The sequence below is a fragment of the Anser brachyrhynchus genome (assembly GCF_964034855.1).
Source record: "Anser brachyrhynchus genome assembly, chromosome: 16".
In the NCBI taxonomy this organism is placed as follows: Eukaryota; Metazoa; Chordata; class Aves; order Anseriformes; family Anatidae; genus Anser; species Anser brachyrhynchus.
This window is the reverse complement of record NC_137734.1, coordinates 6,720,091-6,746,954: the sequence shown is the minus strand read 5'-3', so window position 1 is coordinate 6,746,954 and position 26,864 is coordinate 6,720,091. Positions and strand designations below refer to the sequence as shown.

The 26,864-nt window shown below is 41.2% G+C and overlaps 2 protein-coding genes across 9 annotated transcripts in view; one reads left to right on the top strand and one right to left on the bottom strand.

Annotated features, from left to right (window-relative positions):
• LOC308178967 (uncharacterized protein) overlaps positions 1–19,994 on the top strand; it is a 308,966-nt gene extending 288,972 nt beyond the window's left edge. The window contains exons 2-3 of one of the 2 annotated variants that reach the window (XR_013940070.1): positions 10,198–10,275; positions 13,323–19,994. The gene's annotated coding sequence lies outside the window, so the exon portion shown is untranslated. The remainder of the gene's footprint in view (positions 1–10,197; positions 10,276–13,322) is intronic. The other variant, XR_013940069.1, reaches the window with a different exon arrangement.
• Positions 1–25,382, bottom strand: part of CBLN4 (cerebellin 4 precursor) — a 116,460-nt gene extending 91,078 nt beyond the window's left edge. For 6 of the 7 annotated variants that reach the window (XM_080558279.1, XM_080558277.1, XM_080558276.1 and 3 more), the window contains exons 1-3: positions 24,955–25,382; positions 23,316–23,432; positions 20,416–20,551 (exon numbers count right to left, since the gene is read on the bottom strand). In XM_080558279.1, the coding sequence (XP_080414405.1) occupies positions 20,416–20,551; positions 23,316–23,432; positions 24,955–25,236 (535 nt within the window). In that variant the 5' untranslated portion in view covers positions 25,237–25,382. Of the gene's footprint in view, positions 1–20,182; positions 20,552–23,315; positions 23,433–24,954 lie in introns of those variants that run through there. The other variant, XM_080558282.1, reaches the window with a different exon arrangement.
• Between the last annotated feature and the right edge of the window lie 1,482 nt (positions 25,383–26,864).

The following is a 26,864-nucleotide window of genomic DNA, read 5'->3' as shown; positions in this document are numbered from 1 at the left end:
TGTTGGTCTTGGCACAGCATTTCCAGAAGTATAACTGTTATAACTGTGTGGAGTCATGGGATAAATAGGTAGGCAACATTGTTCCCCTCACAGGTCCCATTGTCCCCTCACAGGGACAATGCTGTGTTTGATGCTGAGGAAGATGCTGAGCCTCCGAGTGAGATCTAGGATAGGGGAAAGACAGCATGTCTGGTACTTGCTTTCACACAGAGCAAAAATCCAGCTGACTGGATCAAGATCACAAGTGAAAAGCCTCTTTCCTTCTTTGCCTTTTGATGAAAAGGCCCAGACAGTGTCTGGACCTGACCTGTACTGCTCAGCTCTTAGAGGAATAGCCGTTTTGTAACAAGCCGTTTTTGAAGCTGTGACTCACAAGGTGCTTGCTGGCTTTGGCTGTTTAGTGACAACTGAAATGACAGAGGAGAATAATCCCTTCTTCTTGAGTTATGAGAGAAGTCCTGCAAGGTAGCAGTAGTTGTGATTGGTTGTTGGAACTGGCCTAAATCCTCCATCCTGCCTGTCCCCTTACAATAGTGCTTGTATGGGGGCAAAACATCCCTGGGACTTCAGAGAAAATTCCCATTGAAAATGGGAGCCTTTACCCACCCTACTGCTTGGTACTCAGGCACTGGTCTACGTTCCTCTTCATGCCACGCAGAGCACCAACCTCTGCAGCAGCATCCATGCGTAGAGCAGATCCAGAGCCAACAGCCTTGAATTTTATCCCTAATCCTTTTTTTCTCAGTTCTGACTGTTTTATAAATGTTATTTAGTGTATTTTAAAGTGCGAACAGTGCAATATTTGCAGTCATATTATATGCCAGCACACAGGATAGAAAGCTACAGCACAAGAGATGAATAATCTGCTGTGTAAAGGCTTGTTTCCTGCCATTTCCTCATAGCCCTGTACTCTTGTGTTGACACTTGCATTTATACTTGCTTTCACAGTGGGGAACCTGCAGCTACAACTCCCTTGTTTTAAGAAGTCTGCGGTCCTCACTTGGCTGTGGAGAGCTGACACATTGCTAACAGCACGCAGGAGCTGAAGGCTCTGCCAGACTTAGCAGCTCCGCTCAGGTTATTCTGCTTCCTCCAGCAAGCTTCACCACTGTTACTCAGTGCATAAACCAGCCTCACCTCTTGAGCTGTGCACAAAATAAATTAAACCATTAATGTCAATAGGCGTTATTCACACCCATGGAGGGACAAATAGCCCTTTCAGTTCTTTACATGCATGCAGAAATCTTGAAGTATTCTTTTTAATGCTGCAATTTAACGACAGATCTCATATGTGTCATCAGACCTGTTCCTCCTTCCTCCCCTTTCAGACTACACAAGAATGGCCTATATTTGGTCCTTTGAAACAGCCGTGGGGCCAGCAACGTGTTACTAGATGAGTGTCCTTTTTTCTTTTTCCTTCTCTTTTTTTTTTCATACAAACACAATGTCACAGCAATTCCATTCACTGGGAAAATACCTCATTTCTCATATTAGTACTATTTGGGTAGTAAGTCGTAATTTAGCTACTTCCTCCTAATAGCTCCAGCTGCAAGGCTGAAGGCAAAAGGTAACACATTCATTTTTGACAAATCTGGATGAGCTTTTTCACAGACAAGGTGGAGCACATCTAAGATAAGATACATTGGCTGCAGCAAGAGAATGGGAGTCTGCCCTCCTGGGCTCTGCCTCTGATGGTGGTGTGCTACCTAACATGGAGCTCATCTAACCCCATCTGTAACACTTTTGTCTTAAGGATGTTGTGCATCCCTTCTGGGTTATTCTACATCACTGCTCTTTCTAGGGCTCCAGCTATCACAGATGTGAAATGCAAAGGAATGAGCTAGGGAACAAACCCCATCTTGTCCAGGAGGGGGAAAATTCGCTGCAAGTGAAGCTGCTTTGAGCTGCCCTGTCTGAGCTTTCTGATGAGGAGGGTAAAACTTTCATGTACTGCAACTTCAGTGCCTCAAACTGAAATCGAGCTATATAGCCAGCGGTGATACAAACTCTCTCTCCCCCTACATCTCAAATACAGAGAATGATAATTTATTTAATACATGTAATATAGTTCCAGTAGCTAGGATTAATGTTGTCTTGCTCCTGTCAAATACAGTAGGTACGCTTAGATGGAAATATTTCGACCTACAGGAGTACATCAGCACTCTTACACTGGAAAATCTAAGCAGGCCCTGTTACTTTATGCATATTCCTACTGTCTGTTAGGAGGCAGGATCCTCTATTAAACCTAATCACATTAGCTGTTTCTCTGTGAAAATCTTTGTGAACGTACCAGTTTCGGTCTTGCGGTCCCTGGCATTGCTAGGGCCCACTTTTGCCGTAAAACCAGAAATGGGTAGGACTGATACAGATTTCCAAAATCTCAATTTTATTTATAGACAGTCTGGTTTAATTATTTATCATCCCTGTTTTATTAAATATAAAACACTTTTGCATGTGAAAGAGAATAAACACAATCCCTTGTGGAAGATAATGAACATAATAAAATAAATCAGTGTGCAAGTAAAGCATCCTTTGGTTGGATGCTCTTTTATTTGCATCCTTGTGATATGAATCTTTGTCTTTCTGCTCTGCTGAAAGATGATTTAATTCTCTCTATCTCTCTTTTTCCCTCTTCCTCCTGCACTCTCCATTAGCACCATCCAAATCCCTCACATTGCATTAGAGGCTTGTTTTATTTATAATTAAGCAGTGATGCAGTCATATGTATTGTTGCATTTGAAAGATGCTCTTGGCTATGTTTGAAAGCTGTGGAGTCTGAGCAGGGTGCATTAAGGTTAATTACCTAATAATTTACAGTATAAAATGCAGCTACAGACACTTTGATTTTCACTAATTGTGGCACTGAACAAAGTAAATAAGAATTTGCTCATATTCAAACACTATGACTGTCAAAAAATCTTTAAGGCATTTGTGATGCCCTTTTTTTCTCCTTGGCTTCAGTGGCACATGAGCAGCCTTTAGGAGGGCATCATCCAGAGTCCTGGAAACTCACCATATTCATTTTGTAATGATTTTCCTTTCTTAATATAATTCAGATGTCAAAAGTAGACTAGTTGACTGTTATTGAATTATAGGATATCAAATGTGTTATGCTATAGAGGCAATACTAATAGGGTTTGATGATATAAGAAAGACAATTTTGAGGGTCCCAGGACAAAGTGGAAAGACATGAAGCCACTAGAATGAATTGGGAGCTAGAGAACTCTTAAACTGCAGGACCTTGCTCTCTTTCCTGAGACTGTACAAAAGCATATCGTCCTGATCTCCAGGTAGAATAAATCAGAGTAGGTTCACTGATTTCATAAAAACAGTCAATGTTAAAGGAAGCGTGCTTAATTGTGCTAATATGTATATGCCATTCAATCTGTAAGTCTGCTATCAGCACAGTGTGTTTTCTATGATAACTGCTGTTCTGTTAGGAAGACCCAAAGTCACCAAACACACAGCCCTTGCTCACAGTCATCCTCTTGAAGATATTCTCAAATCAGAGCATATGGAGAGCAAATGTTTCTAACTCCTACTTCATGTCTTACTGACAGCTTGCTCTAGTGATTCTCAGATGAGTGTAATCAGCTCAGCTCTGTATAGGACAGCATAGAGCAAACCCAAATACCTATATGGGAAAGGATGATAATCTTCTGACCAGCCTCTGTACTTGGCTTGTCTTACCTTCAACAAAAATATTCAGTAATTCACGTTGCCATGATAATTCATTACATTTTTTCTCTGTCAGAAACCAGTATTTTGGTTCCTTTGTTTCATTTTGTTTTGTTTTGTTTTTACGTTAGATGTATCATTTGGAGTTTAAAAGTTCGTAAAATTTAGTGGTGTAATTTCATATTTCCTAGTTCAAGTCTTGCTACAGTTTTCCTCTTATCTCCACTATGATGAATTTTACTCCTTTGCACAGCATCAGTGCAAGGATTTTGATTCTCTGAATCCCTGGTTAACTCACCCCTCCATACAGGAGTGAGCTTCATTCAAAAGCTTTGGGTTTCTTTGTTTTCTTATAGCTTCCTTTTTTTCATGCTGACTATGTAGAGTGGCTGTGAAAGTATTTAGTGTATTTTTGAATACTATAAATAGATGCATTTCACACCTTGTAGCAAGCTCACAGATCATTTCTGTTAGGTGTAAGTGGTGTGTAAAAGCATTAATTACATTTGATAAATATTAATGTTTTTAAGAATGAACATCTCTAGCCCTCCAGATTTCTGAGTTCAGGTTAAAGCAGCACGCAGAAACCATGAACAGCAGAAACCGAAAATACCTCTCCTCAAAAGGCATCAGCCTTTCTTTACAAGAAGGATAAAAAGATCAGACTTCAACATTTCATGCTGCAGATGGTCAAATGCTCCTCTTTCTTTTTCCTGTAATTCTTTTTGGTGTTCAAAATCCATTCAGAAATTTTCCATTAAAGGTTTCTCAGAAGTTTCAGTCCAGAATGAAATAGGCATTCTTCTTTCGGCTGCATTCCAGTCTAATAACTTGAATTAAAAACTTAGGTCCTTTCAATTTCTTACATAGGAAAATTAGAGTTATTTGGAGCACAGAGGCCCCTCACTACAACCACCACTATCTAACATTTCTTAAATTCTTTTGGAGAAACTTGTAACAAAATGAAATGGGGAGAATATAAAGAATTCTCTTTTTTCCTTATTTTATTGCAGGAAAAAGCTGGTGGAAGGCCAAAAAAAGAAAAAGAAAGAAAAAGGGGGACTAGGGCTGGCTGAGAATGCATTCGTATTTATTACATGTATATATTAAGTACACATTCACATACATTGAAGGAAAACACCTAACATAATAAGAGGATGAGTTGGGGATCGGGTTTGGATTGTTTGTATGTTTGTGGTGAATTTTCTCCAACATTTTTTACAAGAAAGTCTTAGAAAAGTGAGACAAGGAGGAGCTTACCATAGGCTAGTAATTTTTCATAATTCCATGAGCAACAGGAGGAAGGAAAAAGAGAATATTTTAAAAGAATAAGAGAAGCTAACTCAAGGAGGCCCAGGAATTCCATATGATAGTTTTTAATTAGTTACAGTTAATTAGAAAAAATGATCTAGAACGTATACAGAAAAGTGATGAGCTTTGTTTTACCATATTGTAAAGCTTTCACTATCAAGGATCAAAAGACACTAATTCATGAAGATTCATTCTAACCAAAATTGTTAAACTCAGGGTGATTTATTGAGAAGAGACCTTAGCAAACAAGGCAGTCACTTCATCTTTAAAATACTGTTGTTACATCCAGTGTTGAACTGTGCAATCCTTATATTTAAAGGGAAATCAATATCATTGATTAAACAAAATAAAAGTTGCTCCATAAAAAACTAAACCTGGCTGTTGGAAAAAAAAAATACATTTTTTTAAATCAAATTGATAAAAATCAGTTTGAGTTTCTTATAACTAGACATGATGACTAAAATGCACAATGAGAAGGCAAGAATTGCACATTTAATCAGGAAACATATACTACTGCTTTGAAAAAGCTTCTTATGTCCTTGCTTCTTTCTCATGCAAACATCTCACTGCAGCAAGTAATGTGCTGGGGGCTTTTATTTAAGTGTAACGTTTTAATGGATTTTTTTTCCTCCTCCAGAAGATGCATACAGCAGTCAATCACATTAGTGTCAAAATCCTAACCACAGTAAAACAGCTTAGTGCAATTCTTGAAGGCACGGCCCTCAGATTTAGCTTCATGTGTCTTCATAATATGGTCACGGACTTCCATTCAGTAGCACTTACACCGAACACCTTTTATATTGGAAGGAGATTTAGCAGTGTCAGTATTGCTGACAGAACTAAAGGGCTATTTTTCAAGTTTATTAGTGTTATTCCACCCTAGCACTGACTTTCTGTTTTAATAGTTTTATCAGTCTTACAGAAGCTGACATTAGATAATTAAACTAGCATCTAGATCACCAATGTAAATGAACAATGGTATATTTAAAGGCACGGAATAAAATAAATTATGATCTAGCCTGGCGTAAAATTTTGGGTGCAAAGTGGTTTCTAGTAAATTTGTTTAAGGAGGTTCTTTTTTTAAGACAACACACTTCATTAAAAAAAAAAAAAAAAGTCTGTCCAAGATGCTTTAATTATCTTTATTTTACATTGTTTGTCTTTGAGAAATCATAGTAAAGAAGCTGCATTGAATGCTTTTATCTGAAGCAATAAACTTCCAAGATGATCAAGAATAATTAATCTCATTGCTTAAAAGTAAGGGCTTCCAGTAGAATATATGGGCCTTGAAATTTTTGTTATGCATAAACCCTACAAGCGAATGCCATAATTAAACATCAGGATTATATTTTCATTACATTCTTAAAATTTTCATTAAAACTGGAATAAGGAAAAAATACAACAAAAGCTAACACTTGAATAAAAGTGCTGACATATCCCAAGACTGAGGTATGTAAGAACTAGGATGATAATGTCATAAATACAGTTCTTTCACATTTGTCAGAAGAGCTATTAACTTGAAATTTTAAAAGACAGTAAATTCTCCAGAAAAAAAAAAAAAAAAAAAAGCACCAGGGTTTTGGGGTTTTGCACTTCGCAAAGAAATGGTATCAAAGCCTCTTTTATAACACAGTTAAATCACCACCATTTGTTTCTGAGTTATAAAGCAATTAAACGGTCTTAGGCAGCGGCATGGATGGACTCAGTTATGGCCCAGTTTGCAACACTGCGAGGCAAAAAAGATCTCAGTTTTCACCTGAGACTTGACGTGTTAGCAAAGTCCTCTCTGCATCTTACAGAAGGGTGAAACAGCACCACGAGAAAAGCTGCCACATAACACAAGCCGGTGTCTGTTTTGCCAGATGTTGCTGCTGCTGCTCTGCTTCATAAAAGACAATGAGACAGGGTTTATTTTTACCAGAGTCAAGAAAAGCTGCAGATCCTTGCAGGGCTGAATCCTAAAGACCTTGCACAGCTAAATCCATAGGTGTTGGTGAGGACAGGAAGGGACTGGTGGAGAACACCAGAGTTTAACTAACAAATGACTTCCAAAGGACTCAGCTTTCCAGATTCTTACTGGCTGGTATTTTTCAAACATCGGCCTGAAGATTTCTAGTAACCAGGGCCAGTGTTTGAATTTTCTTCACCAGGGCTGTTTTTTTAAGAAACTACCTGCAACCTTCAATTCTTCTTATTTATAAAAGGTTTTAGCTGATTACCCTGAAATGTTATTTTTGTACTTTTAGCCTTCAATTTTGACCTATAATCTGCCCATTCAGAACCGGACTACACGTGGGTTATGATCCAGCATTAAGATTTCAGCTAGCAGCAAGGCTTTTTCCTAATAGTATTACACCAGTACCAAATTTTCTTGTTACATGAGGTCTCTTGTTCATAGTACTTTTAGCCCTTGGAGTCCCTCTCAAACATGAAAATATCTATTCCCATATGACAGTAAAGCCATTTTTAAACTATATAATCCTCAATTACTTAGTCAGATGTGGTAGTTATTATGGCTCTGTTGAGTGAACTCAAACAGACACGGATGCGTTCACCTGTTTTTACCTTGGGCGTTGAAGACACTGAGCTGTGACCTGACAGAAATGGGAAGCAGGCTGGATTCTTCTCTGAGGCGGATTTTCTGTAACCCCTCTCCTGTTCTGTACAGCTCTTTGCCTTCTTCTACTCTGTCCAACAACTTGCCTCAGTGTGGCAATCTGCAGGAGGGCAGCCTTAGTAAATAGGCTGAAGATTTATCAGTAACCTGCTATTTATTTGAGACTGTGCTATCTGTGCCTACACCATGCATTCAGAAAACCTCGGCAGACAGCAGAGAGCAGAACTTTGTGAAAGCAATCAGCAGGATGCAACGGGGATGCTGAGTGCATCAGTGGCTCGATATATCTTGGTTAACAATTAGGACTAATTTCCTTGACGTGCAACTGAGTTCCTTGAAATGCAGCTTTTCTAAGCTCTGGCCACATACTGAATGCCTGAAGTATCCAGAAAGGATGAGGCAAACAACTTCATTTGTTAGCACCATAATGAAAGCAAATGCCAATCTCCCCCACACAGAAATACCAGATCAACTTCTCTGCATCCTTGTTTTCAAGCCTGTTAATTTGACTTCTGTTTTATAGGCTCTGCAGTCTTTCTCATAAAGAAAATAGCTTATCCGTGACGCTGAAATGCCATCACATCTAGGTCTGGAGAAAGAAAACATGGTTCAGTTCCAGGTTAGGAATAGGCTAAGTCTATATAGGTTTCAAATCCCAATTCAAAAGAAAGTACCTCACTCTCTTCCTGAGAAACTGCAGACCCAGTAAATGGAAGGCTTTAGCCAAAGACTCGTGTAAGCAAGTAAGAAGATTTTAGCCATGTCAAATGGAAAGCAGAAATAAGCCGAGCTGGCCCAATGCACAAATCAGCAAGTTAGACACTTGTGAATCAGCCTCTGAATTTGCAAATGCTTTGCATTTAAAACTGTTGAACGAGTGTCATGAACAAACTCTTGGTCTGGAAAGGAACCAAATACCTGGTTCAGTCCCAGTATCTGTGCTTTACTGGCCACACTAACTGTATGGGTTGTCAGCTCTCTGCTCCTCACTGCTGCTCCCTCGATTACTGCTTGCCCGGCCTGCACATCTGCACACCCGGGGACCACGCCGCGCCGCTCCGCACAGCGTGTCAAGGCAAAATACACCAAGCTCTCCCAGTGCTGTTGTTTGCTTATGGCTTTTTCTGCATAGAAGCAGTTTGAGAAGAGAATCAACCAAGGATATAAAGTATACAAATTAGAGTACACTAAAAATGTTGAATGTATTTGCTCAGGAGAAAAGTGCCTTAAGTATGGGACAACATAAACCTCCCCGCCACTCCTCTGAAATTCATTTACATAGTTGTAAGCTTATTTTATCCCTAAACAGAGCATTCATTTGGAAGCTGTAACATGCTGTTTCACAACAAAAATATGGGACACTTAAGACAGTGTAAATGGGCATCCACACCAGTGTCTCAAATTGCTGACAAATCTCACATACTTCAAGGCAAATCATCCAGTCCACCCCGAGAGCTCTGCCAAGTTGTAAATATGCAGAAACTGGAATAAGAATGAATCAAGCTGAAGTCCCCGTATGAAATATGTATGATTACTTTCCCACCATTTCTGTAGCAGTAATTCCATTTTCAGTTTTGATACGACTTTTACTAAAACCACAAGGGTCAATTAGGATTCTGAGCATTGAATTCAGTTCCCCCATCCCCAGAAATCTAAAATTCAAGACTGCAGCTTAGAACTCTCTTCACACATCACTGTAATTCTTTCAACTTTCTAGAAGGAATTTTCCGTAACAGGACAGAAGATTGAGGATCTGATTGAGGATCTAAGGATCTGTTGGACACGTACCATCTGTTGAGTAGGTCAGCTCTGGCCAGACCACGGCAATAAAGCGTAGGTTTTCCTATTTTTGAGGGCTTGAGGTCATATTATAGAAAGAAAAGAAAAAGGAAAAAAAAAAAAAACAACACTTGTGGAGGCTCCTGTAACCTCATTCATACACTTTAGCTTGCTTGATTTCCAATCCTGGACTCAGCAGTCAATTCTGCTCCTTTTATAGCCCCAAATCTCCCCAGGCTTGCAAATTAAGCAGCCAAGGTGAGTCTGAGCATATCCTTCTGGCTTCGGCACAGCTTGAACTGTCCCTTCCCCAGCCCTGCTCACGCTGGCGGCCTTTGTGCCACCAGTCCCCTACCTGTGTGCTGATTTGGACTGAAGCAGAACATTGCACCAGGTTTTAAGCTCTTTGAGCTCTGACACTCACTTAGTGCATTAATGTTTTTATGTGGCTTACAGGCATTTCTGTAGCCTACAGAACCACAGTAATGAGCACAGAGCTAAGGAAAACTTTGCTATACTAAGCTGTTGAATTCTGCAATATTTTTGTAAAATAGTAGCTGGGAAGAAAGCTGGGAGCAAAGAAATGTCCCTGTGCTGCCTGGTTCTCACTTTCTCTGTGACCAGTTCCAAAATTCATCAGCTTCAAACAGGAAAAAATTATATTGTTGGTGTAGTATTTTTTGCATTGCCTTTGAGCATTTTACTCAATGTTTAAAGGGCAAGCGTCATTTTGCTACAACTTTTACAGCTGTGGAGAATTGAACTTGGAGTCTGGCCATAAATTAAAATGATTTAAAACTGTTTCATTTCAGGTACTCAGTTTCCCAAAAGCAGCTTCTTAAAGAAGAGTCCAAGGACATTCACAAGGCAGTGCCTTCCCCCTCTTTCAGGTACATTCAGTGGATACTGGACACAGTTTTAGATTTAGCTAGCTCACCTTAATGACAAAACTAGTTTTTACATATTTAACTAACAAGGACAGCCAGCCTCTTCCCATAGAAATCTCATTTTACAAGCTAATTAAATGCAGTCATACGAGCAATACTGAAGGCCATTCATAATTGTCTCTGAAGTACTGTTTCAACTGCATTTTAACCACAGAGATATGTTCAAGGCCAGTGACCTGGCAACTCATTGCCACAGAAATTAATCTCACTTACAAAACAGTTCCTAGCAGTGTAGTAATATTCTCCAGTTTTACAGCTTCACCCAGACTTACATTTATAAGTCTAAACTGGGACTCCTTATCTGTTAGTAAAGAATAAGCATCTCGAAACCATGATGCATAAATACATAAATAATCCAGTTCCTAACCATTTCAAAGATAAATGCCAACCACTCACTTCAATCCGTATAGACAACATCAGACGGACTGCCAAAGGGAGTTTGTCTATTCCCAATGCCAGTATGAATTTTGAGAAAGTATCTTTAATACATTAAAGGACAATATATCTTGTAACCCACTCTGTGCCAGTACTTTTATGCTGGCGACAGCCTTGGTTATTTGCAGGAATAAAAATACATGAAATGCTTGGAGATCAGCTTTGCAGAAGTCTATATGAGAGATCACAATGAAGATCATTGCTTAAAGTAGTTATAATTGCTAGGTGCAAAAGGATTGGTTAAACCTGGGGACAGACACTGGGAGCCTGAGTTCTGTGTCCTTGTCTGATAACGGCTCCCTCTGTGTCTGGGGACCAACCAAGCAAATTGTCTATGACTCAGTTTCTCTACAGCTACAATACGGACACCTCTGCACTGTTAGACTGTTCTGAGATAAGAGAGGTTCCACAGATGGAGAAAGCAGCATAAGGTTCACATTATTACCATGACTCATACAAAGACTAGGAAGACTCTTTTGTAAGACTTCGCCAGCTTTTTGCAATAATGTGAAGGAAGTAATGATAGTAAATTCTGCTCATAGGAGATTTTTCTGTCTGTGTTTTCCACCTTTCTTTGTTTGAACAAGATACTGTGGCTTTTATAAGTTTGTAGGGGTCCCTTTCTCAGGGATTTGCCAGAGCCGACTCTCCCGTCACAGACTGCACAGAGGAAAGCAGGGTCACAGCTGTTTGGCCAGCAGCTGGGGGAGCACCCCATTGCTGCAGGAATATGCCCCAGGATCACCCCCAGTTCTTAGTTCACCTGGCAAAAGGTCTTTCCAAGAGCACCCAAAGTGATTTAGGAGCTTCCCAGGGAAGGTCCCCAGGCATGGTACAGCTAAGAGACCAAGTGCTCTGGCAAGAAGCTCTCACTGTGTTCTTCTTGGCAAGTGGGAGAAAGATTAAATGGCCCCAAGACACAGCAAAGAGAAATTCTGCAGGGCTCATCTTCCCACCAGCTGGGCAAGGAGTCCTCCCAAACAGGAGAGGGCTCACCAACGCCGACGGGAGGTCAGTGGCCTCGAGATCATCTCCTTTGGTCCTCAAGAGAAAGAAACTCTCCTCTGGGGACAGATCCAGGAGGGACCTCTTTCTCCTCCCTGACACCAGGGACAAATGGTGACTTGTGCCAACATATTACACCATGAGAACAGTCTCGTGAGAGCCAGCATCTTCCCATGCCTGGTCTTTGCAGAAGGGCAGGGCACTGCTGTGGGTCCTGTGCTGGCATTGCTTCTCTTCCCAGCTCACAGCCCAGGTGGGGTGAGAGCTGGGGGCAGCAGCACCATAGATAAAGCAATATATGCTCCCATAGCCCCTCCTGGCTTATAGAGGGGGGTGTTTTTAATATTTCCTATCTTGTCATATTCCTTCCTTTGCTAGAAGAGAGCGGATATTGCATGAATACTAATGTGAGGAGTCATCTTGGCTCCATTGTTCTCTGAAGGTGGGGTCTGGTGCCTAAGTCCACCTGCACTGTTACCGCTCAGACAGAAGACCCTGGAAGAGGGGAGGACATTTCGTCTCTGAGCAACATGTCAAAATGCTTGTTAAAGTATTTCCTATCCCTGTAAAGTCTTTTCTGTTGATGCAACAAAGAATTAAGAAGAGGCATAACTTTAGGCACAGAAATAGGTATATTAAAATCAGTGAAGTGGCTTCAGCATTTAGCCTTATGCTTGTGCTTAACTGTCCACTGGTTCTTGGCCTGCTCACATGTGTAAAGGTTATGTAAAAAAAGGCTATTTAAGGGCTGACTTAAAATTATAAACTGTCGTGGGATCTTTTTTTAGAGTCTTTATTTTTCCAGTACCCAAAAGATTATGATACTCAAGAATTTATCCGGTAGGCTGGTTTGCCTTTCACAATTCAAAAGACATAAATAATGCCCACACTTTTCAAGTTAATTTAAGTTGGATTTGGTATGTCATCAGTTTAAATCTCACTTGAAAATTGAATCAGTCTTTATTCAGCTTTAAACTGTGCTAAATTGTTCAGATATTCTAAAACTCTTCTTCCTTAAGGCTTCTGAGTGAAATTCTACATTTATTTAATAAAGCAGCCAGGATTTACTACACCAGTAGTGGTAAGCACTTTTTACTTTCCTCAAGATAGATTGGAGTTGACTGTATACTTTTTTTGCTACAACTGCACAAGTTTACAAGTCACAATTGAATTACCAAACTGAGGAAAAGAAAGATTATTCCTGTGGGTGCAATGCAGGTTGCAGAGTTGTTTTCTTTTAAAGAAGGGTTTAAAGAATTAGCAATAAATGTTATCAACTGCAGCTAGAAAATGATGCTGACTTATTACTTTGTGGGGACCCTAAGGGGCATCATGAAAACCAAATTCCTTAGCTGGCCTTTCCAGAAGAAAAGAGAAAAAAAAATATTTAACAATGCCTTTTGAACACCTTAAACTCAGATTTACAGTAGAGGGAAAAAGACTAAGCTTATAGGCAACTCTGTCTTGCTCCTGAAGTTGCACAGCCCTACAGTGCTTAAATGGTTACTGATTTATTTACTACGTAAACAATAGGTTTCTATTGTCACTAGGAATGTACGGGATGAGGACGTGTCTATCGACAGCCACTCATAAGAGGGGAAGGCAGATGGCTTTCTCACCTTCAGCAGAAACCTCCAGTAAAGCACAAGCTCTGACAGCCACTAGGAGCACCAAGCAAGCCTCTAACATTATTTCATGTCATGCTGAGGTGAAAGCTCGGCTGATCTGGATGGGCATTGCTTCTCTGAAGACTTTCCCCTTGTCACCTACCACCAAATAACCCAGTGGCTTTAAAGATTTATTGAAGTCTGGAAGACACAAGCTCAGGGGAAAGCAGCAACTTTGACCTGACTCTTCTGTACCTAAGTTGGGTGGCCCTAACTTGAAGCAGTAACTGGGGCTGAAGGTGGAGTCTGGTTGTGGGCACAAAGAAAGTCATATCTTGTGTGAAACCTGGACCCTCCTGACCCTGAAGTGTTGAAGGCCTTCACGAACCTTCTGCTGAACTTCAGTGAGGCTCTAGTGAAACCTCTAAGCCAGGCGTGCTTAACGTGAGCGGGGCTTTCTCAATAGAGGAAATTTGCTCTTTGATCCTCCCTGAAGATTAAAGCAGTGTTCCTCAGCCTATTAAAGATATTGTCTGAAATCAAAAACTACTGTTTGTGAAAACTTTGTGCAGACTTTTCAACAAGCTGTTTTGCATACTTTAGCAACGTGATTAATAGGATGGAAGTAACGCTTGTGGGAATACCTGTGCTTTCTGTTTAAAAAAAAAAAAAAACATAATGAGAGATGTGGAAATAAAATCATTCAAAAAGTCTGAATGAACGACCAAAACTGTATAATCTTTATGCATATGAAATTCTGGTTGAATAAATTATTTTAAACCAGTCTAAATGTTTTATTTTCAAATATTTATTTCAAAAGTTTAAATGTTTTATTTCAGTTTTAGGTCTTTCCCTTTCAAAATAAAGTCTGAGCTTAAAATTAAATACAGAAGTTTTGTGATCCAAAACAATTCTTTCCTTTTATTTGAAAAAAAAAAAAAAACTTCTAATGGGTCTGCTTCTTGCAAGCAGCAACTGAATCCAAACAGTGTTCCCTGACAGCAAATTGTTTCAAGGAAAATTTCGCAACCTGCTCTGGCTCGGATCATTTCAAAGGCTGGTCAGGTCTGTCCGGGTGCTTGAGAGGCTCTGATGGAGCCGCACGGAGCTCTGTTGCTGCAGGGGCACGCTCTGACACCAGCACCAGCCTTCCTCGTGCCAAAAAGCGTCTCATTAGCAGGAGCCGGATCAGTTTGGCCAGGTGGTTTTGCTGCTGCCCAGTGGGAGCAGCCACCATCAGCAGTTGTTACTCTGTTGTACCGAGCTTTTCAGCTGGTTTGCAGGTCCGTGGGATAGATGCCAGAACCAATTTTGCTCCTGTATGTTTGGTTGCGTAGGAGAGCACAGACGTATCTTTATTTCAATTTGGGTTGCTACTTAACTGCATGCCTTCAACCTAAGAGAAATTTCGCTTTGCTATGTAATTAGGAGACCTCTTTCCTAGCTTTATTTTCAGACAGTGCTCATTTTAAAGACTGCCTTTGTTTGAGAATATGTTCACTGTAAATAGATCTTCATTTGCAAAGAAAGGGATTAAATAATAATAATAATAAATAGACTTTTAAATACAGTAAAACTTAAGGAGGGATAACATGCCCAACTGATATAAAACTGCTCAAAAGCTTCTACAGAGGGCCCCAATACCTAGGCCCTCCTTCTGCCATCAGGTCTTGTTCCCTCTTCAGAGTTTTGGTCACTGCCCAGATCCCATGGAGATCTGCCTCCTTCCAGCATTAGGACATTAAATGTCCTCACAATGAGATTAGAGTACAGTTTTTCTTGTGTCAGCAGGAATTCAGAAATCACCACGCTCAGCTTGTTTTCAGGTGTGTAAATGTTCATACACATATTTGCCCTCTGCACCACAAATGGCCCAGGGGCGACAGCCCTGCTTTGCAGGAGTAAATCCATGCACACATGTAAGTACAGAGATAAAGCTGTTTTATTTGCCAATCTCCAGTGCTCTGCACTACACTTCTACATCTAGTTTCCTCCAGCAAGATAAAAGCCATCAGATTACAATATGGTGGCCTTAACACGATGGGTCAGCATCATGCGTTGTAGAAAAGTATTATGCATATAAGCAGAACACAGGCAATTCACTAAACTGGACAATAGGTCAAGAATGTATTTGAGTTAAGTCAAGTTGCATGGAAGTCAACTTTGTTATTTTCCTCCTCTCTTATGGATTTTTTTTCCCACATTAGACACGGGAAAAAAAAAAAAACACTCTCCCGTCTCCTTTCAGAGATGAACTTTTCTTAGATCATTTCTGATCACATATTTTTTTTTACAGCTAAGCTGAACCACAAGGCAGAAAGAAAAAAGGGGAGAGGAACCTGTTAAAAATGATGCAACTGTTTTTTTCCCTTCCCCAGACTGTGAAGATTAAAATAGCGATTGTTTCTATCAAAGGCCTTAGATCACAGCTTTCACTAACCAGACTATTCAAGCCACATTTCCATTATTCATCCATCGCTTATATAACGGTGACTGATTTTATCATTATTCTTTGTATGCATTCCCCTTAGTGCTCTAGGGTAGGAAAGGTTTCCCCCCACCCCATCCCTTTGCTAACCAGCAACAGATACATACCTTTAGCTCAGTGTCTGAGTCTAACAATGTGTTTTCTCAGAGGAGCCTTTTCCATCTGGATAACAATAGCACAAAATATATGGTGTCATGGCATGTGCCAACCACTAAACTCATTCTCTGGGGATCTTCATTTGTTTACATTGAGTCATTTGGTTAATTTTGTCTTTAGAAGACAAAGAGTTTTAATATTATAAAGAGCTCTTACAACATGAAGGGCAACTGTAATGAATTGCTAAGGTAAAGCATGTAACCAACTCAAAAACCCTTATGAAAGGAGGAGAAAATATATCTGCTTCTCTGCCTCAGCCCATATTTCATGTTAATGGTTCGGCTTCCGTCTTGTGATTATGATACACTGCTTCTTGCATTTATCTTCTCTATCCTAAATTCTGCTTGTAAAAATAGTATACATTCTGCAGCTGTGTTCTTCTGTGAGCTTGGAAAATATAAAAATAAAAATAACTTTAAAAAAACAGAGTTAATAACTAATATTGAGTTTCTCAGGACACTTTTAACCGTCCAGTTCACTGCATTCATATTCCTAGAAATAGAGATCTAGATAATATGCAAGAGGAAATATCGCAATATGCTATTCATTCCAAAACATCCTTTCAAAAAATGCCTTCTGTCAGAAAAAGGAGCAGTCCCACAGATTGAACAGGAGCAGCAAGAGCACTGGATGTGTTTGCACTCCGGATGCGGCACTGGCTGTTTTCCGAACCCATCTCCCATTCCTCAGTAGTGACACCAAGGTCACAATACTTCTGCCATGGCCTGGGGAAGGTGATTTAATCGACACTCAGAAAATATTCTGATACCACTAGAAAATGGCATAATGCAAAACAAATACAAATTATTGCCTAAAAAAATTAATAATAATAAAATAAAAATAAAGAAATGTTGCATTTTCCTTCTCCATACTTCAAAGTTAGCTTTTCCTTTCTTTATAAAGAGAAAAGTGCTTGTGAAATTTTCAAAGCTACCTCAGTGCCTTCCGTTACCCAGGTTCTTTTAAACAGTATCGGTTTTGGCTCCACAGCCTTTTGGCACATACATCCTCAACTCATCCTAAAAAGCAGGATTCAAAGACGAGAGCTGTTTTCTATACAGGATGAATTTAGGAGATTGGGGTGTTCCTGGCTCTCCCAGATACCTAGCTCTGCTAAAAAACATCACCTAAGCATGACAAAGTGGTCCTTTTTATTTCCTCAGTTTTATAATAAAACATGGATGAAGCATAACTAAAATACAGATTAAAAAAAGTAAAAATACTGATTTTATTTGTAAAGAGACCACTGATAACAATGTAACACTGATAACCACACGTGGCCAGAATGTTTTCTTGCACACTCAGCCTTCTGTATCAGCTACAAAGCTGACTGCTGTAGCATTAACATAGGAAGACAAAGGGAAAGGGAATGAGGAAAAAAAGGAAAAATGGTGATTGCCAAACCCAGCTCCTCATGGACTTGGTGAGCTATGCTAAACACCTCTTCTGGGAGAAACTCCTACTGAAGCAACTGAAGTGTGGGACAATGCAGTGAAAATGAGCTCAGGGTCTGGGAGATAGCTCAAACTGTAACCTAAAAGCCAGAGTTTATCCTTGCTGAAATGTTTAAATGTGAGCCGAGACAACTGGAGTGCACTTGCCCACCTCCAGAGGCCACCTCAGCTCTCAGCGCTGTGCACAGGTGACACGAGCTGCTTCTCAGTGACTTCCCTGACACTTTTTGTTCCCTTCGCTACCAAAATAATTAGCTAGGAATTCCAATTTTGGAGGCTGAACAGAAAAATTTAGGACATTTCCATCAAAATATCTCTCTTTAATTGAATAACTTCCTAGACTCTCTTGTTAAAGTAAATAACTGCTAATGAGTCAAGCAATCAGAAATGTTTTGCCAAGGGGAAATCAACAGTATATTAAGATAGTTGAGTATTATTGCTGAATGCTAAAGGCAGCTTTTAGAGATCAGATGTTTACAAACTAAAGGAGTTAGATGCATTTGATCATTCCAAAATGTATACTGACAACTTTAATATCATTTTTCTTCCATCTGTGCAGGAACAATATTTCCTTTACATTACATATATACCAATGGGTAAAGTTAGCTTTCAGATTTTACCAATTTTATACAAAATACTGATGTTCCCCTCTGAATCAACTCTTATGGCAAATATATTTTTCATAGTATCATGCATATTATGTGCTGCAATCCCAGTTTTTTTAAGATATCTATATACGTATATATACACATTTGTTTGGTGTAGTGGTGATAAACTTTGATTAATCAAAACAAACTTTTTTTATATTTCACAAAGAAGTAAATCATTTGCCTTCTTGGCAGATCTTTCCAAGTTCTCTCAAACTTCAGTGTTATGTGCAGAAACTATACTGTCTATCAGATGACCTTCTTCTCATCTGACTTACCCGGTAGGATTGTGAATGTACCCACCTATCTTCCTGAAATTTAAATAAATAAATAGATAAATAAAAATAAAAACCACCCTGTATGTTGGATCCATAAAAATAGGGAATTTGGGTACTATTCTGTGCCAGTGATTCTCTAAAATTTTATCAGGATCTGATATCAACCATCAGCCACGATTAGACTTTATATCAGTGAAATAACCATTTACAACAGTTAGAGCAATATGATATACTGCACTTAGCTAACATGCGAAGAAATTGGAAACAACTAAAACAGCAGTTCAAGCCAAAGCCTGGATTTTAGAAAAGGTCCTAGATTTCTGGATATCCTTGCATCCAGAATCTTTCTCGACTACATAGTATGTTTTAAATTAGAACCATATCCTTCATGATATGCAAGGCACGAATGTCCATCGAATTCAGTGTGTACTTTTGAACATGAGGAAGGGACGTTTCATTAGCAGTTCATGTGAAAATCATTTTCAGTTGATATTTGATTTCATTGCACTGGAGTTTAATGCTGATGGCAAAACCTAAAGCACAGGTCTCATCCAAAATCCTTTGGAATCAATGTGATTCCTAACACTAACTTCTGTGAAGCCAGGATTTCTACCTAAATACTTTCAAATAAAATGCATAGGTTACTTCTAGATCATTCTGATCACCTGTAGGATTCTGCCAGACTAAACTGTGACAGTTTGCCTGCCTCCAAAGACAGTTTCTGTGAATCCTAAAAGCTTACACTTTGCATATAATTATTATATCCAATAAAAAAATAGCATGAAGTGACTTCCAAAATCCAAAGGTCAAAAATTCAGCTAACATATATTAATCTTTATTATGTAACAATGACATAATAAATAAGTTTATGAGTTCATATGACCTGTACAAAAAGCCAAAAAGATATTGCACCAAGTTAGGTACAGGCTATTTGGATTTAATATTTGTTAAACATATGATCTAAAATTATATACAGTTGTGGAGTTAAGGCAAAACTAGATGATACCTTTAACACAACAGAAGGTTTGAAAAATAGACATAATTACAAAGAGGGGAATCTCATCTCCAGCTAATAAAGTGGCTGTGTCTAAGGAAGGAATCCCTTAGATTTTTAATAAAGCGGTTATTATCAATCACATTAATTAAAATTGTGAGATTAATAAATGTGAGATTTCCTGAAGGGCAAAGCTGTTTTGCAAAGTTGTGCCTGAATGATCGCCTTTAACCCTGGTAAGAGTATTTTTCTTAATGGTTATAATAATCTGCTCTTCTTTTTAGAAAACACCACGTGGAAAAGAGGAATACCTTACATACACAACTAAAATACAATCATAACCCCTTAGCTTTATGTGAGCTAGACATGATTGTGACCGGTGACAGAGCGTAGATATATGGGTGAGCCATCCAACAGACTACACGCAGAGGAGAATTAAAGTCAATCACATATCAATAATAATTACCTTTCTCAAGACAATGGAATAAATCATGTCAGTTAAGTCCCAGTGACAAAAACATGTATGACCAATATATCAATATACAGTTCTTTGGCAGCAACACACTAACTCTTGATTGAAGTCTTAACTCAAACTTTCCTAAATTATAGACCTGGTTGCCAGTCTTTTCGTAATTAAAGAAAATCCACTTCTCTCATGAAGCCAATAAGTCCAGTAAATGAAATCTGAATAAATCTTGCAGGCAGCTTTAGACTGTAACATTAAGCATAGATATTTATCGTCTGCTTTAGTTTCAATCCAAATATATTGTATTTAAACACACGAAATTCTGTGAAACTTCTGAGTAGTTCAGATGGGGCCAAAATCCATAAAGAGAATCCATATTCACCCATGAAAAAACAATAAAGAAACATCAATCCCATGATGATAAAATGATCTTCATGTAACAGGGGCAATGATGAGTCCACACCTGGATGAATGTCACAGGAAAACTGACTTTACAGGGGAAAGACCAGAAAGCCAGAAAACGTAGAATACTGCCATCCACCGACCAGATTACCTTTCTCCAATTTCAGGTAAACCTTATCCTCCTTGTCTAGATAGAGCAGGACTCCATTAGTGGCAGCTTCGCGTGTGACATCCTTGTCCCCAGCAAAAGCAGAAATGACTGGCTTTCCGTTTAGCATCAAATTAACCTACGAGAGAAAAAACACTGAAAAGCTCTAATTAACAGGAAAACGTCAACAAGTCCCAATGAATATTAACTGCAGTGCCAGAGGTCTGTTTGAGGTCCTGCTGTTCGCTGTTGTTGTTTCTTTTTAACTAATTACATTCACACAATGTGGATGTGTTTCATGGGCTTGGTCTGTGGCTGAATGGGGTCAGTGCGACGCTGCCCATGGACTACAATGGCTCAGGCTCAGACAGTGTGAAAGGGAAATGAGATTTTGTCATCATCAGTTGCACATGCACATTAATTGTTGGCAGGACGGCCCTGTCTATGCTAACTCTCTGGTGATACGGACCTTTGAGCTAGTACCTCGGTTTTGTTTCACATTGCCTACTTCAGAAGGTATTTAAAAGGGGTATTATACTAGCAAAGACGACATTTTAGAGAAGCTTAGGCACCCAGAGATGCAATGTAGGCACCTAATGAGATTTCAAAAGTACTGCAGTAGGCTGGGAGCTTACACTTCATTGAGAGCAAAGTATACATCCTTTCCATTATTGACTGCAGCTTGATTTTAAAGGCTAGAACAGCCCTTCAATTTTAGGAACCACTGCACTGTCTTTTGATACTGAATTCATTTGTCCATAAAACACTTCTGGACGTCCACACAGCCTCTTCTGTGAAAGCCACACCATACAGACAATTGTGTAAATAAAGTTGGGCAGGGGTCAAAGGAATGGACAGATCCAGGCATTTTCATTTCTCCTATTAGTTTTCCTCTTCTTTTTCTTTTTGAATGACTATAATACAGTCACAGAAGGGTGAGTTAAGAAATGCTTGGTTATACTGAGTATTCTGGCCTTGCATATGCTTACATTAATTTTAATGGGAGTCACAGTGGAATAAATTACTGCTCAGCATAAGTCAGGGCATCAGAATCTGGCCCTGATTTGGGATTTGCTTATCTGGAATATCCACTTAATCAGATGTCCCCAGGGAACCAATTTCAGTTTAATAATACTTAATGGCACTAACAGATGTTTCAGGGGCATAGTAATATCACTTATGTAGGAAGCCTTCAGGTGATTTAGTGGTGTTTAAGTCTGCATGTGGCTGAGACTCAAGCTGGTTTGCTCTACTGCAATGGTTTTCAGTCCTCCCCTTCATTATCACACACGTAAAAAGGTCATCAAGATTTAACTTGTTGCTTTATTTAGGTTCATCTTATTTGTCCTGTACCATCTCTGTTGGTCAGGTTTCCCTGCAGGTCATCTTACAACTATTTGGATTACAGCACAAGACATACCACAGGTTTGCCTCAGGTGATCTTACATTAACTGTGTCAAAATGGAGCTAACCAAACTCATCCATCACTTCTGAAAACCTTGATCTGTGAAAGATTTTAGGTCATGTGGTAGGTCATTAAATTCCCCATAAAACACTGAAGACTGCACTGGACTTTCTGAACGCAAGATTGAACATCTTTCCTTGCAATATGTATTCTAAATCCAATGAAGGTGACTGACATACAGTCATTCTAGGCCTTTTCAACCCTCAGCATTTCAGAGAGTGAGAGGAACAGCATTTGATCCTATTAAATAGCTTACAAGCTCATTATAGGGGAGTTCATGATGTCAATATTTCATCTAAGACTTTTATCTTTGACCTGAATGGAAGCAAGATTTCAAGTTGTAAACTGAAGGTGAATTTCCCCAGGGATGAGAATGTGCCTTACACCAGCTTCCTCTGCCTTCTATACCATTTACACTTTTCTCAGGAGCTTTTCTGGCAACCCAAAGCCAGAGCTGCCACAACGAGAGAGCTGATCACACCTCCTGCAGAAATCAGTTTCCTCTCAGTCCTGTACACTGAAAACCATATTCAGGAGCAAATCGGAGCAGGGTAAAAGCATCAGATACTTCTATGAATCCAGTGGACTCATAGGTGGAAGTGGGGAAAGCTACAGACATTATTCCAAATCTAGAAAGCCAGCATATATGACACAGAAATTGTATGACCTGGGGTGAAGATTAAGGAATGACTTTAAGGAATTTACTTTTGGCTCAGCAAGGCGATGTTCAGGAACTTAGAGGCTTTTCCTCTAAGCTAGTGCATATTTATATTTAATTAAGCAGTTCAGCTGCTATTAAGCTGCAAAAGAAAGCATAGAATTGCACCTTTTTTTAGTATAAGAGGTATCTTTTATGCATTGTATGGCGAAGCAAGTTAGCAAGTTTAAAATGCTATAAAGGTTCCCTAGAAGATATCCCTATAGCTGCACAACATTTTGGTGTAGTTGCAGAACGAGCAGAGCACAGCAGACTGGTTTCATGAGCGTCTATCTGGCATCGTGATCTGACAACCAGGTGACAAGACATTACCAAAACAAGCAACTGTGGTATGTATCAGAACCCCTGTGTTCAAGACAATGAGTTTAACCAGTAGCAAAACATGACTTTTCAATAGTATTTATGCAATCGAATGAAATTCAGAGATATATTTTACTCTTCGTTGGCTCATTCTATTCAATACTTCATACTACCCCAGACACTTAGTTCTCAGAGTACAGAAGTGGAACTATGACAATTTATCTCAGGTGAGAATCCTGCCTCATTCCAGCTGTTTGGTTTAAATATATTCACTCTATTGCTAGGAACTGTACACCACAAGTTGCTTTAAACTAAGCTATTCTTCCTTGAAAGTTTATTAAATGCTTGTGTTCGGTCAAGATTCTATTGCGAATAAACGATTTAAGTAAAAGATTTTATAGTCATACTTGATCAACGTACCTGTATTGTTTGGCTCTGATAGACTTTAATTACGTGAAAACTGAAACTGTAAATTCCTTTTCTTGGTGCTACAAAGACAGATTCCAATGTGAAAAAATTGCCCACATTTACTAGGATCTACAAACAGAAAGTACACAATGGGAATTAGTACACATATTCAGCGCTAAATAAAACATTTAGACTATTAACTGTTCCCCCATAGATATTTGTCCATCTACATCTCTGATTTTTCATTCATCGTTCTACCACCTAAGTTGAAATATTTCTGATAAAATGGATGTTTATTTATATTTATCGTACAACTTTACTATAAGTAAGCTAGGGGGAGAATATTTCTTACTTTGCTACTATGTCATGTCTACAAGATCTTTCTTCTACACGTTTAGAGGATATTAAGAAAAGGCATTTTTTTGATCATCATTCCCCAAAAATGACATCAAAACACTGATTCTGGGAGTGGCATATTGGTTTTGGCTAAAAAGCACTGGCCAAGCCAACACCGCCTTCCTGAAAGTATCAAGCTGTGAGGAAGGATGTGTGTGAATGCTATAATTCATTCAGCAGTTCAGAGTAAGCCTGAGCTACCGAAATACCTGGCATATGAGCGAGATCTGGCTGTGAGCTTTTGCTGCTTTGTTTTTGTAAAGCACTAATAATAATTTGGGTTTGATTAAACAGAGACAAGGAACCGAGAGGAACGGACCAGACGAGTGCATCATACATATGCTAAATCTCTTCTTCAATGACTAATTTTTTCTTTCTTCCCACTCAGTTATGCTCTATTTTTAATTGATATTTTTCAGGCTCCTTTATGCCAGACACAGCCCTAGAAAGCCACGAGGAATGCCCACGAAGTTAGGGCGATTCAGATCGCCAGCATAAAGCTACGTAACAAATCCGGCTTCGGCTGTCAGGATAATTTACTACTCATTTTGATATGATCTAGGAAGTAAAATGACCATCAGTCTCAATTACCTGCCCTAGGACAGGACCTGGCATACGAAATACGTGCCGCAACCTGTATATTAAAGCATGACTGACTGAGAGGGGCTGTACTGGGAACCTGTGGTTTTTAGAGAAAACTTGAATTATTTTTCCTTAAAATCCGCTCTTCTCTCCTCCCTCCAAGGCTCTGCCAGCCAACCGAAGTGTGATGGGGCTGCCCGCACCCGGGCACCGCCGGTCCCCCAGCGCCTCGGGGTCCCCGAGGGCTGCCCTGGGGATGCTCGCAGAGTCCCGGCCGTCTCCCCCCCGGCTCTCCCGGCCCCGCAGCCCCCCCGGCCGGGCTTCACCTCGCCACCCTGCCGGGTGCCATCCACCGCCGGGCCGGGAGGGGCCGGAGGGCACGGAGCGCACGGCCCCGGAGCCCCGACGGCGGCCGCCCCCCTCCGCGCCCCGCTCCGCCCTCCCGGGGGGGCAGCCCCTTCCTTCCCGGGGGCGGGGGGGCTGGAATTAAGGCCCCCGGCTCCTCAGGAGCCCCCAGCCTCCCATTTCCCCAGCTTTGGGGCTGGGGCTCCCCGCGAACATCACCCCAGGGCGCCCCGGTTCCGCGGGACACGAGGGGGACGGCACCTGTTGATCGCCCCCCCCAGCCCCCCGGGAATCCCCCCCGGGCCCCCCCCCGGGCCCCGCAGCCCACCTGGTCGAAGTAGATGATGCGCGTCTTGTTGCTCATCTCGGAGGGCTCGTGGTTGGTGCTCCTCACGGCCGAGAAGGCGACCTTGGAGTTGGCCGCCCGCACGGAGATGCCGAGCGGGGAGGAGGAGGACGAGCCCTTGGCGTCGGTGGCCGGGTTGGAGTCGCAGACCACCAGGCACTTGCCCTCCAGGACGATGGGCTCCGTGTCGTTCTGCGCCCTCGCCGCGGGGCCGCCCAGCGCCAGGGCCAGGAGGAGGAGGGCGGGCAGCAGCCGCCAGCCCATGGTCGGCACCCGCGGCCCCTCCGCGCCGCTCCGCGCCCCGCTCCGGCCACCGCGCACCCGCGGGAGGCCCCGCCGGCAGCCCCGCACTGCCCCGCACCCGCACCTCCCGGCACCGCCGCTCCGAAGTCCTCTCGCTTTTCCTCCGGCTTCTTCCCTCTGCCTCTTTTATTTTTTTTTCCCCCTCTCTTTTTCTTCTCCTCCGCCCCCCCCCCCCCCCTCCCCGCCACCACTTTGTCTTTTTTTTTTTTTTTTTTACCCGAGTCCTCTTTCAAACCCGCCGCAAAAAAGCAGCCGGACAAAATAAACACTTCCCGGTTCCCCCTTTTCTCCCCTCTCTCCACATCAAAAAAAAGAGAGTAAGAAGGAGGGGGGTGGGTGGGAAAAAAAAAAAAAAAAGCCCTCAGGTGAATTATTGATGAGAGAGAGGAGAAGAGAGGGGTCACGAAGAAATAAAACCAGTTGGCGTTGCCATGATTGCCGCTGCCGGCTCGCTCTCTCCTTTGAGCTGGAGATCCAGGATGCTCGGAGTGGCGGAGCGGAGAGGTGGCAGCTTACCCCCCAGCTGCCAGATCCCGTGTCTGATACCACCGCCGGGGTGCTGCAGACTCCAGATCTCTCTCTCTCTCTGCCTCTCTCTGCCACAATCCCCCAAAGAGTTATGTCACAACAAACCTGCCCATCCCTCGCCCAGCTGGGCAGATGCGGGGCTCCATTAACAGAGACCCTCCTCTTGAAATTGCCCCTTACGCCGACTCGCACACTTGTCCTCCCAGGCAACTTTTTAAGCAGCTGCAAAGCCAAAGGGAAAGCAACAAATCAGTGCAACGTCCCTTGTTTCCAAAAGGAGGCGGGGGTAAGAACTGCAGCCTGGTGGAAAGGCGTGCTTCTAAACCTGGAGGGGTCTCCCGGGGCACAGACCTCCCGTGCCTTTCTTTGCAGCTTGCATTTTGGCATGACACCCTGACCCCGTGTGCGCTGCCACTGATGCCCCAGAGCCCAGCACTGGGGAGGGGAGGAGGGAAGCAGCCCCCCTCAATGCCCCTCACTCAGACCCCCCCATCATTAAAAGACTTTCCTGCCTTCCCTTTGAGGATTAATGTTGCCAAGTATTGCCTCATGGTGCTGCCAAATGGCTGCTTCTGGTAACGTTTCGATTAGACACCTCTGTCTAGTAATAGTTTCTTGTTTGGATGTGTGCTGAAAGGACGGGAAGAACAAGCAGGTGCCTTTGCTCAGTACTTCCACACACCAAGATTATTACAGACTTGACTGCTATGGCACTGGTGACGGCTTCTAGAGCAGACCCTTCTTGCATCGCGTGGTCCCATGATGCACTGAAATCATCTCTTGGTGAAACCCAGCCCCATCCAGGGACTGGTAGAAATGAAACAGTGCTCCCAGAAGCAGAACAGGCTCAATGGAATTTCCTCCGCAGCAACAGCGAAGTGTCCATTGCTCGTAAGAAATGGAGAGTATGATTTTTGGATAGATGAACTTCAATGCGACAAATATTTTTGCATATAAGAGTTATGCAACAAATATTTCCCATGACAGCCATTAAGTATGAGCAGCCTTCATGTACTTCTTGTCCAGAGCCATCTCTATCTGGGTCCAGCCAGATCTGTCAA